This window comes from Pundamilia nyererei, unplaced genomic scaffold, assembly GCF_000239375.1.
Source record: "Pundamilia nyererei isolate P.nyererei 1_Seehausen unplaced genomic scaffold, PunNye1.0 scaffold00134, whole genome shotgun sequence".
Classification (NCBI taxonomy): Eukaryota; Metazoa; Chordata; class Actinopteri; order Cichliformes; family Cichlidae; genus Pundamilia; species Pundamilia nyererei.
Window position 1 is genome coordinate 1,332,012 of NW_005187535.1, and position 15,316 is coordinate 1,347,327.

Sequence of the window (15,316 nt, forward strand, 5' to 3'; positions counted from 1 at the left end):
ATACCATACAAAAGACTTTACATTTAAAGCTAGTGGTTGATTCATGATGATCTGACATATGCTGTCATATTAAAGAGGAAGCTCATACAGAAATCGAATTGAAATATTTTTTTCTCTGGTGTCTAAAACCATAAATATTTGGATGAATATTGGGAACAGTTAGAGAGCTGCACACCACCACAGAAGATTTTAAATCAAGCATTGAAGATATGACTCAAGTGCAGACTTCCATTTGAGGTGTTTTAACAAAAGTATTGTATTAACTGTTTCGCACACATTGTTATACAAAGCCCCTGATTTTAGAGGCTCAAAAGTAACTGAATAAGAAAAATTTAAAAATAAGGATTAATTAAACTACTTTTGCTGGAAACCTTGAAGTCTAGAACCCTTGGACATTACCAAATGCCTACTGCAGGCTAAAAAGTATGATTGTGATCAGATGAGGTCTGTTCCCTTATTATTCCATGATAAATACAGCTGATAAAAGCCCCTGAAAGGATTGCATTTAATTCTCAATGAGGTCCAAAGCGGTGTTGATGCAAGTGAAGTAAGCTATCATTAGCCTGAAAAAGCAAAATAAATCGAAGATGTGTTTTAATATTTGGATGAAAACTGACATCATCAAATGCTGCATTTACTCCTTCAGATGCTCTGCCAGGACTTTACTGTTGCTCCTTCAGTTGCTCTTTGTGGGTCTTTCTGCCACCATTTTTATATTTAATAACTAAAAACATGTCAGGTGACTGTCTTAGCCATTGAGGAATCTCACATTTCTTTACCTTGAGAAACTCTTGGGCAGCTTTTGCCCTGCACTTTGACTCACTATCCACTATCCATCAAATTGAATGGTTCTTGGATCAGTTTCGAACTTTTGGCTGAACCTGAACCTCAATGCCTCGCACACTTTAGAACTAATTCTGCCACTTCTATCAGCAATCACAATATTAATAAACACTAGAGGTCCAGTTGTGTTGGCAGCCACACATGTCCGTACCATTACATGCCTTCACCATGTTTGACGTATGATGTGGTATGGTATGTTTCTGTCTCCATCATTCTGGTTTTTCTTTGCAATATTTCTTCAGAACTGTGCAGGCTCCTTTAGATACTTTCTGTCTTTTACAAGATACTTTTACTTTGTCATGAAATAACGAAGATAACAGCATCATCATAGAGGTGCCTGTCAGTCAGTTGTCCAATTACTTTTTAGCCTCTGGAAACTGAGGACTATGTACAAAAATAGCTATTATTACAATTTGTTTGTTAAAGCTGAAGGCCTGCACTTCAATCATGTCTTGATTTCTTGATCTAAAATCAGTGAGGAGGCGTCCAGAGTCCAAATTTCATTCATTTGGAATAATTCAGCAGTGACTCAGTGAAAATAACAAAAAAAAAATCCAATCACTTTGCTTTTGGGTGAGCAGTTTCTGTTAGGAACAAGTTTCTTTCTACTGAGCTACATCCATCAATCTTTTCAATGTGACTACAAAAAGAGTGACTATTATCCCCCTCAGCTGAGCTGCAATATCTCTTTTAGTAATAAAGTACTAAATAGTTCCCTTTAATTGGATTTGAGGATGAACTGTCTTCAAGAAATCACAACATCTTAACTCTGGTCCAAGATGTCATGATAACTAAAGATACACTTAAACACTTTTAAATACGCTTAAAAATTACACTCTTTGTGTAAATCATCACTGATGAGCGGATCACTCCCAGTAGATCGATCCATTTAGTTTGTTTAGGAAAAAAGCTCTCAGCTTACTCATAATTTCTATAAAACTGGACCTACATAAGACAGTTAAACAGTTCTGTGTGACATGCGATTTTAGGTGTCTATTAAAGAAGTAAAGTCTGATGTAAAGCACATATCAAAGTGTATCTCTGTAAAACCAGCATATAAGGTGGTGATGCATAGCCCTAAGCAGATTTAAAAAATACTTTTTCCATATGAGATATTAAGTTACACAAAATCAACCAGCTGATAAGCTGACATGGTCCAAAAGCCTCTCAAACATCTTAGTCAGTTTATTGCTTTGACCAGCAACCATTTCCAAAATTTCAATAACCCTGCACAGGTTTTGTTTTAAACATAGAGAACAATATAAAGGTTCATCATGCCAGCCATCATCAGCCTACTTCAGCTTTGGGAATGTCTCAAATCCGGTCAACCTCTAATTTCTTTGCTGTCCTTTTCAACATCTTCTGTCTATTTGTAGAAGGAAAGGTACACACCAACAAGAACATTCTCAGATCATAGCCCAAAAATGCAAATGATCCCTTCCCCAAGTCCCAGAAAAAAAACATACCGCTTTCAAAATGTGCATAAAAAGCAGCATGAAGTGACAGCTTAAACCAAAACATCTTGCACAGTTTAATCAGTACAATTGCAAAGTGCTTAATTGTTGTTTGTCTTAAAGGAGAAATTGCATGGTTGTTTGAAAATCTCTGCTCTACTTTCTCCCTCCGACACTTGTGCTCTGATAGAAAATCCTTGTTGTCTAGAAAATCCAGTCTCATTTCTGATGTCAAGAGGCAGGAGGATAACAAACAACAGTGTGTGTGTACCTGTGTTTTTGTGTTTGCATGTGTTGTGTGACATGAGATGAAAAGTGAAGTGTATTGTACTGTATATCATGCATGCATTTTTATACTACGTTAGCTATATGTAGATACAAACACAACAGTCTGCTTGTATTTGATTCATGCTGTTAGCAGTCGTCATCCTCAAAGTGTGTTTTCTGCAGAACCTTTACATGACGTTCATAGATCTTGAGGGCGGGGCCAAGTCTGATTGACAGGCCAGTCAAAACATCATTACGCTGCATGAGGAGAAGTGACTTTCCATCGATTTCCTAATGAAGAGAGCAAAACAGCGCATGCAGGTGCATGTTGATTACAAGTGTTTAAAGTGAAGCGCAAGCCATTGAGCTTCTGTATGGTGCACTCTAGTGGCAACTAAGGAAGATCACAGCCTTACCTGGGTCCTGAACGCAGCAGCCTGCTCAGGGAAACCCGCTGCTGTGAAATAACTGACAACATCTGACACTGTCCAGTTTACTGGGCTCCCATTGACGCCCTCAGACTTCACGAGCCTGCAAAAATAACACAGTTGGTCAAACAGAAAACATGCAGGAGGCGACGTTGAAACAGTCAATTTTAACAGTTATAGTGCTGCCAGATTTATTTTTCCTCTCTTTTGTAAATTCTATAGTGCATAGCACGACTGCAGAAAAACTATCAATGCTTTTTCATTTCATAAAACTGGTAGAGAGCTGGGGCCAGAGATCTGGATCACTTTGTCTAACCTTGCAGAAGTCATTCGCCTCTAGTATGCTATGCATTGACTTCCTGTGTTTCAGTGATTACTTTTGTGTCACAGTTGGTATAATCATATGTCTCACTTTATTTTAAGTGTATAATGTAATCAGGGAAGTGCTTATATTGCACTACACAATATCCTGTGATTAAGTGCTTGGTGGTGATTAGTTGGATATTAAGGTTGAAATTAAACTCACACAACTGTTAAAATATTATAACTTTTTTGTGTCCTGTCTGCAGATTGAAGCTAAGATCTCACAGGTTAAGTACAATTGTTTAGTTTTAATTTATGGGTGGTCACATCCATATTGGCTGAAAAGAGTCCATCAAATATGGGCAAATATCAAATATGACACTAAACAAATGTAGGATAAAATAATGTGAAAATGAAAGTACACCATCCGTGAGTTTCAGGGTTTTTATATATTATAATAAATGTCACCTTGTAGAACCACCTCTGCCACATCACTGTCAAACAATTTTAGCCAGCTCTTCTTTACAACGTTGCTTCAGTTCAATGAGGGGAGTTGTTTATGCACAGCTCTCTTAAGGTCCCACCACAGCATTTCAATCAGGTTGAGGTCTAAACTTTCAGTGGGCAATTGGAGCACCTTCCTTTTCTGTTTTTAGCCATTTTTTGTAGATTTGCTGCTGTTCTCATTGATCATTGTCCTGTTGCAAGATCCAATTTGGGACAAGCTTTGTCTGTCAAACAGAAAGTCTCCTTTTAGGAGAGCATCCTAACGTACGGGATAACATCATGGTATGCAGGGTGCTCAGCTGCGGACAGGAAAGTACTGCAGAGGGTCATCAACACAGCCCAGAAGATCACTGGCTGCTCTCTGCCCAGCCTGGAGGTCACAGCAAACTCTCGGTACCTCAGCAGAGCTGGCAATATCATCAAGGACCACTCTCACCCCAGCAATCAACTGTTTGAACTATTACCGTCAGGCCGACGGTACAGGTCACATAAAACCAGGACAAACAGATTCAGGGATAGCTTCTTTCCCAGAGCTATCACCGTAGTAAATAAGCACAAAAACAATTGAACCTATTCCATACCGTCACTGTCATTATATTAATGCTGCTATCCTGTATATATTGTACATACTATTGTTTGAGTACTTACGATTGTTTTTTTTGTACTTTTTATATTTTACATTTATATTTATTATTGAAACTTGCACCAAGGGAGTGGCACTCCAATTTTGTTGTATTCTGTACAATGACAATAAAGGCTATTCTATTCTATTCTATTCTCATGTTTCACTCAAGAATACTTTGGTATACAGAGGAGTTTGTGCTCAACTCAATGACTGACAGATATCCAGGTCCTGTGGCTGCAAACCAAGCCCAATTCATCACCCCTCGACCACCGTACTGACAGCTGGTCTGAGGTGTCTGTGTTCATACGCTGTTTGGTTTTTTCTAAATGTGACACTGAACATTACGGCAAAACATCTCCAGTTTAGATTCGTCATTTTTCCAGATGCAACTTTGCAAACCTAAGCTGCGCTGCCATGTCCTCTTTTAGCAAGAAGAGGCTTTCTCCTGACAACCCTTCCAAACAATCCACGCATGTCAGTCTTGTTCTAATTGACTTGTAATGAATTTAACATTAAACATGCTGACTGAGGCCTGTAAAATGTGAGACGGAGTTCTTGGGTTTTTTGCAATTTCTCTAAGCATTGAAGGGTCTAAGCATGGAAGGAATTTACTGGTACATCTACACAGACAGACAAATAGATATTTTATGATCCTGCAAAGGAAACTGCTGTGTTACAGCAGCAAGAAAAAGAAAAAAAACATAGTATATTATACAATAAAAACAACATTTTCAAAGGAAAAGTACCAGAGGCCCATAGTGAAGGTCTTATAATGAGAGGTAGTGCAAAAAAAGCAAAAAAAAAAAAATCCTAAAAATATAAAACTAAGATTGTACAAAAGTTGACTGCAAATAGCATTAATAAATAATATGTACACAACAAGAAAAAGCAGAAACAAGCTGGGAAGATGGACAGCTGTCTTGAATGTTTTCCACTTGTGAATAATCCTTCTCAGTGCAGAATGATGGACTTTAAAATGTTTGGAAATGGTCTTATAACCCTTTCTGTATTGATGGGCAGGAGCAATTGCTTCACCAAGATCATTGCTGCTGTGTTTCTTCTTTTGCACTGTGTTAACACACACCTGAATGCTCCAGACCAGCAAACTGCTAAAAATCTGCTTTTATAGAGGAAGTCACGCCTTCTGATGATTAGTTAATCAAGTGCATTTGGCTGCCTCTTACCCTGATAATTCCTATCAAGGTTTATTTAGTTTTTCACACACTGCTTCTGTATTTAGTTATAAATTATATAAATAATAACACAGTATAATATGTCATGTTTTGTAGCTCATTTGACGTTCTAATTTTAGAACCTGCTAAAGCCCAGGTGTCTTTTTAAGGTATCCTGATATTTTAAACCTTGCAATAGAATCAGGGCGTACTTTCTTCATCACATGACCTTATCTGAAAAAAAAAAGCCTTCAAAACAAACAAGAAGTAAATCATCTGGCAGAATTGGCTCAGCATCACCAAGAAAACAATATGTGTTAATGTCTATCTAAAATTGATCAAAAATATGAAATAAACTCAATTTTATTTATTTAATTTTAATCAGTCAAATGTTACAATGCAAACTGGTCTGTGCAGGACTGCAGCGAGAAATCTGTTGCAGAGTTATTAAAGTTTTGTAATTCATCTTTTTTATTTTATCTAAACAGTTTTTAGTTTTAGGAATAGTTTTCTTCTTTGAGTTTGATTGTTTTTTATTGTTTTGAAGAAAATGACAACATACAGAGAAGGACAACACATCACTCCAAAGTATTTCAAGAAACTGCAAGACAAGACAGAGCCTGTAAAGAGAATAATGGGAGGTGTAAATGTGAGTGTGTGGGTTTTAGTTTCAGTCTGTTTTCTTTCTTTTTTTTTTACTTGGCAGGACAGTGAGGAGAGTGGGCAGGAAAACTCAGAAAAGAGAGAAAATGTTTGCGTTGAAAGACAGTTTGATGAACATTTGAATTCTGAATTCTTTGTTTTGCTAGCATAAAAGCAAATTTTTTAAAAGGGAGCAAATGCCCAAAAAGCAAAGCAGAAATAAAATCTATATCAGCACCAAATTGATATTTTTAACATATATATTGGTGTGTATCGTCAGAATTTCACACAAAGAAGCTGTTGACTTTGGTTCATAGTTTTCTAACGCTTGTGTGCATGCATGCATCAGTATCTGCAACATCTCTACTGTACTCACACTCCACTGCTAATGGTTATCCCTCGTTCTTCAGATCGGCTGGAGTCTCTCGGGGAGGCTGTGGGTGTTAGCAGGCAGGACGACACACCAACCTCTGTCTTGCACTCCAAATCTACGAAGGAGGCAAGTATGATTCCTTGTCGTGAAACCCGAACATGCACTCAGTTTGAGATTATCAATGAAACGAAACTCACTGTTAAAGTCTGAGGAGCTGTGGTTTATTTCATCATGCTGTGTCTGATTCTGTGCATGGACAGGAAAGAAAGACGGGGGTTAAATTAAATGCAAAGAGGGAGTGTCAGAGCAATACAGAGAGAGTCATATGACCTCCGCCTAAAATGAAGGACAAGAGGAGCTAGCAGCATGAAGATGCATCATGACAAAACCACAGTGGGACATTGAGACCATCTGCTGTGGGAGTAAAAATTATGATGTGCAAAGGTATGAAGTGTACGGTTTGACAAAGCTGATGAGTCACCCTGGTGGAGAACTGAAGTCTGCCTTAGACACCTTTTGTAATAGGATTTTTCTGCCCGACTTTTGAAAGCATAGAAAAGCCTCCTGGAGATAAATGGATGCTTCCACATACTTAACCTCTCATTACTTTAACCAACAAAACTCTGTAATTGCATTTGAAATCACTCCTCTGTTGACATTGTCATTACACAATACATATACACAATACATAAGAAGTGCTTGGATAATAAGTGCTATGTTGAGCATTGCATGGTATATGTTCAAAAAAAGGTATATGCACACATTATGCAAACCACATTTGTGCTGCCATGCTGGAATTGATTAAAAAAAATTTTTGTTCAGGAATGCAAGTGAATAGCTGTATTTTGGCATCTTTAATTTAAAAAATTATAATTTAATTTAGTGTTTTTTCTGCTTTTTGTAAAACAGTCAATTTTAAAATTTGTGGATAACAACAATAATTAAAAATTCAGTTAAAGAGCATGCACGCAGTGGTGATTAACCAGTTATAGAAACATAAAAAAACATTTTGATAGTTACAAATACCTTTAATAAACCTTACACTGGGTGGTGGTCTAACACATTTTGAAGCAGTGTATATCAACATTCATATACCATATATACCACTGATACCTAATAAAGTCCTTGTCGGGTACTAATTATTTATTTTAATCATTTTCATATAAAATGCCCAGCATGCACACGGCTTCAGTGTTTGCGTATGCTGTTGGAGAAATGTTAAGAGTGTGTGATAAACTGCTGTTTACTCTGATTACATTTTCTAGATCAGTGTGGATCATAGTCAACAAATAATTACGAAACAAGAGTAATCTGTCTGATACATTTTCTTATAATTTATTTGAACCTCTTGAAAAATGTAAAGTGTTGCTAGAGGCTTCTTTTCTGGCATTCAGAACTCTTACCAGGAATACTCATTTAAAAGCACTATTTTAGTTAAAAAACGTGATAAAGGTATAACTCCCTCACCCAATCAGAACAACAGAACTAATGAAAGGGTCAGAGAGATGTCAGTCTAGCTCACTCTGCACTTACACCCTTTTTAATATTTTGTTCCTCCTTAATAACCCGTTAATCAGCATCAGGCTCTTAATCACATATTGGGCATATCAAGTAGTACAGTGTAAGACATTTCCTGATTGTATAATTATCTAAAGTGTGACAAAGCTTGGCCATTCAACATTAATCATAACGTAATATTTGCTTTTCCAATGAAAGGGAGAACTCGCACTTTTGAGATTTTACTGTTGCAGAGAGCAAAACACTGACTTCTGTGTCAAAAATTGACACAGCCTTCATTTCAAGGATAATCACTCCCATTCAGAGCTGGTTCTCTGATTGTAACCCAGTGACCAAACAGCCTCTTTAGTTAAAGAGGCCACAGTTTGCAACCATAAAGTGACTCATCAGATCAGGAACCCAACTAGAAGCAGGTTTGTTGCTTTTTCAACACTAAGAGCAACAATTTGTCCTCTAGGTTCAGTTAACACAGACTATAATGCGCTGACATGTTTGATGGAGAACAGTAATGGAAAACAAGATGATTCTTGGAATATGCCATTGTGTACCTGAGATTTATTTTTAAAACAACTCATCAGATTTGGCTCAGTGGAATTTTGTTTTTGGAAATCCAGCATGTGTCGCTGACACAAGTATTAAAGGTAGGGCTGTGCGATATGACCAAAATCTCATATCCCGATATAAGAATTCTATCGTCCGATAACGATATAAATCACAAAAATGTAACATTTTCTGTAAATTCTGTGAATCTCGGGCAGCTTGACTTGCGGGAAGTGTTTCCAGCTGCGCGTCATGTAGCTGGAGTCGAGTGTTTTAACCGATGCATGAAACGATACAGTTTTAAACATAAGTTGTAAAAGCCGCCGTTTTCTTTGTGAGTATTTATTACACGGCGTGCTGCGGGGAAAAGCCTGTTCTAACGTTTGAGTCTAAGGTTTTTTTTTTAGCACCTGGCGGCTCTTTTTTGCTTCTCATCCGTAAATAATCTGCTCTTTCACGTGATTCAGTTTATTTTGAAAGTCTCAACAGGATCTTGAGCTTTATTGTGAAAGGTTTATGTGGAACATAAACAAGCGGACACGCGATGCTGTTACCGTCGTTGTTGCTAACCACAATGCATAAAAACAGGTAAACAGTTTATTTTGCGACACCACGAAACAAAGGATAGCGTAAAATGAAACATAGACATTTTTATATCGTCATCCGATATATATCGTTATATCGAACAGCCCTAATTAAAGGTAACAAAACTTTCTTGGAATGATCTACAAGAATGTTGGAAGTGGTGCAGGACTGCCCAAGGAGGTTATCTTAAAATCAGGTTTAATTTTTACATTTTTATATACTTTTATATACAAGTTTTGTAACTTCACAATCATGAGTTGTAGTTACATTGTGACAGTTAGACCAATAAGACCTACAAAACCATTTAAATAATAACTTCTACATGCAGTGCAGAAAAAATATAATGTGAAATCTTTAATATTTTTAATTATTATTTTTTATAGTTATTAGTGTCCTTGAATTAAATAAGCAGATGGATGGATGGATGGATGGATGGATATTTATTTGAGAAAGTTCTTTGATGAGTTAAGATAAATTAAATGAAAACAATTAGTGCATATTATTGAGTTTTCTTAAAGTTTGCTCTCAGATTTGTTGCTTGAACTGATCTAACTGTGTGCTAAACTTGGTTTAATAGGTTAAACTGGGGAAAAGCATGAGATGGATTTTCTGTAATTGGTTGCAGGATTTTGAGTTTTGGGGTTTAAATGTTTGTTTCCATTCTCGTACTCTAAGATTTTGATTATTTGTTAAGCTGACTTTGGGATTTCCTGTTTTGATTTATTTATTATTAAAAGTATATTGTGAGTGTTTTTTATTTCAAGGTTTCTACTGATATTTGTAGTAGGAGTAGTAGTAGTTTTCCTTACTCTGATAAAAAATAATTGGCTTGTATATTTAAACAGACTAATAACATACAGAAATTTCCTTAACAACCTAAGATCAGCCACGTAAGTACAGAACTCTGATTCCGCCTTCAGATGATTCCTCCTTCCTTCTTATGAGATGCTAAAAAAACGCTTTTAAGGATTTGAGAAAAAATCAAATATACGAAAGATGTCGATGAATTAAGGTATTCAAATTGAGTGAAGTCATTGTCATGTTGAAAATACCCCCCAGTTTTGGATGATTTGAGCTTTGTGATATGGCACGTAATCCTCAGAAGGTGGGTATGCCCTTATCATAAAGGGATAACATTTTCTATGGTTATGTAGGAAAGTTGCAGCAGATCAGCAGTTTCAGAAATACTCAGACCAGCCTGTCTGGTACCAACAACCAGGTTCAAAGTCACTTAAATCAACTTTCTTCCTCATTCTGAAGCTCAGCTTGAACTTCAGCTGGTTGTCTTGATTATGTCCACAGGCCGATATGCACTGAGCTGCTGCCATGTGATTGGCTGATTAGATATTTATGTTAGTTGGCAGTTAGACACTTCTAAAATAATAATCGGAAAAATGAGTTCCTGACTAGGAAAACTGAAAAGTCTGAGAAAGTTTCGGCAGATACAGACACTGAGTTGTTGACATCATATAGGCAGCATCATGGAGGATAAAAGTTGATGTCAATTCATGTCATTCATAAAATAGTCCAAATTCACATCTTTTGTTTTTTTGCAAACATTTAGCTTGTAATTTAGGATTTTCACTAATGACCACTCCTCTAGGAAAAGAGCATTACGACACAAAGAATACTTTCACATTTAATGCTCCAGTATATTTGACTTATAATACTTGTGTACTATCAGTCAAACCATTTTGAATGATTGAAAAAACAGAACAAAACAAAAACAAAGTGGACGACACATGTACTTACACTCACTTGCACCTCCATTGGTATCTGATCAGGGGAACCAGCTCTCTCTTCCATGACTGGACCATTACTCTGTGACTGCGAGGCTCCCTGAACTGGTGTGTCGGGGATGAAATCAAGCACCGGCAAACCTGAAAAAAAAAAAGTCAAAGCAAGGTAAAAAGACTGAAGAAAGGAAATTCTATATCTGAAAATAGTTTAATGGTAGCATAGGAGCAACTATTTATGTAATTTACTGTGTACAGTACTGTTAAAAAGTCTTGAGCTACTCCTCATTTCTATATTTTTTACTTCCAAGGAGCCAGACTTCCTTCTGATTTATTAAAGTGCTCTTGATTCCAGGAAGGTATTTTGAAGGTTCTTTTGGACATTGGTTGCTTTTTCATTCATTTTCTGTCCAGTCCTGGTAACTGGCTATTCACAGCGGACTAGTGCTTTGTTTTTTACGTTCCCTAACACCTAAGTGTAAAAAAAAAAGTATAAATTGTATGTGTAGGCACTTTATTACCAGCACCCAGTTGCAAAAATGCATAATGCGTTCCCAATCCTTTAGCTGAATTCACAAAATATGTCAACGATAACACAATTTCTTTGTGTTATTAAAGAAAATGTGTATGGACTGACCCAGTGAAACCTCATAAGAAATGGTCTCAGTGGAAGGGTGGTTATCAAGAAGCTATTCTTAAGAAAGAAAAACAGGGAAAGGGCTGATGCATGGCAAATTACATAAGAACTGAACTGAAAATTAGTAGCAACAGGTTCAAATACAGACATCAACATTACTGAGGCGCTGTGAGATCATCTTGCCAGAGACCTGAGCAAAAGGGAGCCAACATCCGAAGAAGAGCTTTGAAATGTCCTTCAGGAAGCCTGGAGAACAATTCCTGAAGACTACTTAAAAAAATAACAGGAATGCTTACCTAAGCAAGTTCAGTCTGTGCTGCAGAACAAAGGTGGTCAAGCCAAATATTTACTTTGAAACGCCTCAGAATTGTACAAACTCTATTTCTATATATGTCTGCAAAGTTCAATAAGTTGCTGCCCACATTCCCATTTTCACAGCAAAACATAAAGAAAGAAAAAATTATTCAAGTATTAAATAATTACTAGTATTAGTTATTAGTTATTAGTATTAGTCTGGAGTTTGAAATTGTTGTTGAAGAAAAATTAAAAACTTAAAAAAGTCCAATTTAAAGTTGGAAATCAGTTTGAAAAGAAAAAAACAAATAACCACTTGAAGGTTTTAAGAAGCAGCAGCCGTGGTCAGTAAAGAGCTATTTAATATAACCGTGAGAATATTACTAGTTCTTTAATGAGGCTGCCTCTGAGTACACACAGCCATTCAGTGCACACACCTTTGCCTCCCTCCTGCTGCTCCTGCTGGGGGCTCTCCTGCTTTGATGCTTTCTGGATCTCAGCATCTTCTCTGATTTTCTCAATGAGCACTGGTTCGGTTGTCATGGCTACCGGGGATAGTCCGCCCTCCTCCTCAGAACTCCGAGTATCCTCCTCCTCCTCTTCTTCCTCGTTGTCTTCCCGTTCCTCTTCTTCATTGGCTGTTTCCATCGGCTCATTCTCCTGGAGAGAGGGTGACGGCGGCTGCAAGCACACATAAAGTTGTATCAGAAGAAACGCAATAAAAAAAAAGCGGGTGGGGGTGCACTGCTTTTCGAGATGAGTTTAAAGCTAAGTTAATCGCTCCCTAAGTTTTGAGGGGTTTAAGAGCATATCAGGTCTGCTGAGCTTCTCCGGGGCAGACATTGCTGCTCATAAACACCCCCCACTTGGAGAAAGACATCAGAAATAACGATAACCGCCTACTATAGCTAAGTTTGCACGCACACACAGGGTGGAGAGGGAGAGCGCGAGGGAGGAGAGTGCGCTGTCAGAAATGACACAAAGGACTTAATGAAGCAAGAAACGGGAGGGGTAGTGGGACATGAACGGGGAGGCTATAATAAAAACGTTAGAATGGCGCTTTTATTATATGAGTAAACACGATGTCCGGCTGATGGGGCTGAGTCCTCCGTCGGCCTGCGCGACAGAGCAGCGCTCACAGGAGCGCGGCAGCGGCACGTCTCAAGTTTAGACAGACACCGCCTACTGCGCGGCAGGCCCAGACACTCTGCGCTCCGGTGTGCACGGCTAAAGTTTATAGGAACGAAATCAGATGTTATTGACCCGAAAACAGCGAAGTGGAAACGAAATCTGTAGGTGCTCGTGCACGCGCCGCGCACAGACGCTCTTTGGTGCGCGCTCTCGCCCTGGGAGCCGGGGAAAGCCGCTCCGGAGCTGTCTGCTCCTCTCTGTAACCCGCACCTTTTGTGCAGGAATCCGAGCTATACATACACACACAGACAGAGACACGCATTTGGCGAGGCTACAGAGGACAAACGCAACACAGGCACGGTCGCATCCCACTGACAAGCATTCGAGACAATAACGCATTTCCTCAAATGCCCTCAAACACTTTTTGAAACATTGAGGTTTGACGAGAAGAAGAAAAAACGAAGCACACGCCGGGCGACGGAAGCGCGTCCTAATGCTGTGCGTGCGGTTTCAACCCGCGATCATTAATTTATCGGCAATCCATCGAGCCAAAGCTGCTCGCTGAGCCCCGCACAGTCCAGACGTGTCGAAAATATTAAGTTAGCGTTGCCCACCTTTTTCACAGCGTGTTTGTCCTGCAGTGCGCTCTTTGCAAGTCTGTCAGCGGACGCATTCTTCGGCATCGGTTCCTCTACCACCACCCCCCTCAGAGGGAGAGTAATGTTCCCGCAGCGGGTCCTGCGCAGCCTGCCCCTCGCCACCTCTCTCTCCATGACCACTTTGACTTTGCCTCGGGTCAGCTTTTCCTCCGACAGCCGTTCCTGGCTGCTCAGATAGCCCAGGATCTCCTTCAGCCCAAGCGGCTTCATGTGGCCTCTGGTCACAGTGGCTGAGCCCCCTCGGAGGCTCTTCTCGGACAGGCTGCGAACAGAAGCGACTAATCTGTCGCCCAGGTCCGAGTTAGCGTGGTTCCCCGTTGTTTTGGTGCTCCCTCCTCCGACTCGAAGTTTGGGCTTGAGGGGAACAGACTGCTTCTGCCTTTGATTCTGATGAACACTGCTGACACTCCCAGGGCAAGTTTTGCTCTGCGTGTCAGCCCGGGACACAGCACACTCCTTTTCTGCGCTAACTGCACCGGCTTTGCTCTGAGCCGTCCTGCCGCCGTCAGCCCCGCTGTGTGCGCCTGTCCTGTGGCCGAAACCGGGCGACGGGCAGTCCCCCGCCGCCTGCTGTCCCAATCCCTTGTCTCTCGGTGCACTCGCTTTCTCCTCTTTACAGCCGCTCCCGACAGCACAGCCCGTTGTTGCGCCACAACTGAGGCACCCGTTTCCGCTACTCGGGCTGGAGGCAGGCTTGAGCTTTTTGCCGGTGGTGCTGCCTGATGTTTGAGTGTGTGGATCTGGGCTGGGCTCCGAGTCCTCCTCTGCCTCCTCCTGGTCCGTGAAGCTGTGCGCACTGTCGCCGTTGTTGTTCAGATGATCGTGTTTGGTCCGCTCCCTCGCTGCCTCCGCGCTGCTGCTGCTGCCAGCGGCCGTAAACTCACTCTTCTTTCTGCTTTTCCTCTGCACCTTCGCCGCGTTTCGGTACGATATGGACCCCTTGTAGCTAACTTTGAGCACCGTCTGCTCTTGAATCAGTTTTTCCAGTTCTGTCCTGGTTCGGTCCGGGTCTGACCCGTGTCGTCTCCGGACCATTCGACAGATCCTCTCCAGATCCGGACGGGCTTTTCTCGAGCGGAGAGAGTCGATTGTTTCCAGGATCCACTCTCGGTACTTGTTTGGCTCGGACATCTTCTCCTGCTGGTGCGGATGGGGTTTGGCCCGAGTGCGTCTCTTTTTCCTTCTCTGTTGTTTCACAAGTGACGCTGTGTCAAAGCTGGGAAGCCAAAGTGCGATCCCCGGCTGGAGAATGAGGACGGAAGCCTGGCTGGTACGCTTGCGTTCGTTTGCCACATTGTGCGCTTAAGGTGGACCGAAGATGGCGCCTATGGTCTCTGCCGCCAGAGACGCAAATTGCATTTAAGGTGGAATTGACTCGCATTCGCGTGGCTCAGAGCCACGTTCTTTGTTCGCAGTCTTATTCTGATCAGCCTGCGGTTTACAGCAGCACAGTGGATTTCAGCACAAAGAAACACACACGCAGCCTCCGTCGAGGACACCCCGGGTATTTGCGTGTTATATTTTTGAGCGTTATGGCGAATGAGAGTGAGCCGCGCGGTCAACAGATGGGTGGATGACGGCTTCACCCCGCATCAGGCGGGA

General features: G+C 40.3%; 1 protein-coding gene across 1 annotated transcript; it reads right to left on the reverse strand.

The window, feature by feature from the left end:
* Window positions 1-40: 40 nt before the first annotated feature.
* samd1b (sterile alpha motif domain containing 1b) lies at window positions 41-14,995 on the reverse strand. The gene is made up of 8 exons (XM_005743685.1): window positions 13,670-14,995; window positions 12,362-12,605; window positions 11,010-11,137; window positions 6,812-6,860; window positions 6,618-6,729; window positions 2,981-3,095; window positions 2,757-2,855; window positions 41-2,209 (listed from the first exon to the last, which is right to left on the reverse strand). Exons 1-8 carry the CDS (start codon window positions 14,843-14,845, stop codon window positions 2,168-2,170), a joined length of 1,965 nt encoding a protein of 654 aa, XP_005743742.1. The 5' UTR covers window positions 14,846-14,995; the 3' UTR covers window positions 41-2,167.
* Between the last annotated feature and the right edge of the window lie 321 nt (window positions 14,996-15,316).

Bases quoted from the DNA above. Each gene is read 5' to 3' on its own strand.
- samd1b (XM_005743685.1), bottom strand. From the start codon at position 14,845: ATGTCCGAGCCAAACAAGTACCGAGAGTGGATCCTGGAAACAATCGAC. The intron at 3,096-6,617 runs GTGAGTACAGTA...TTATTTTTGCAG, and splicing joins ATAACCATTAGCAGTGGAGT to GCTCGTGAAGTCTGAGGGCG. The intron at 2,210-2,756 runs GTAAAGGTTCTG...TTCTACAAATAG, and splicing joins TCAAGATCTATGAACGTCAT to ACAGAAGATGTTGAAAAGGA.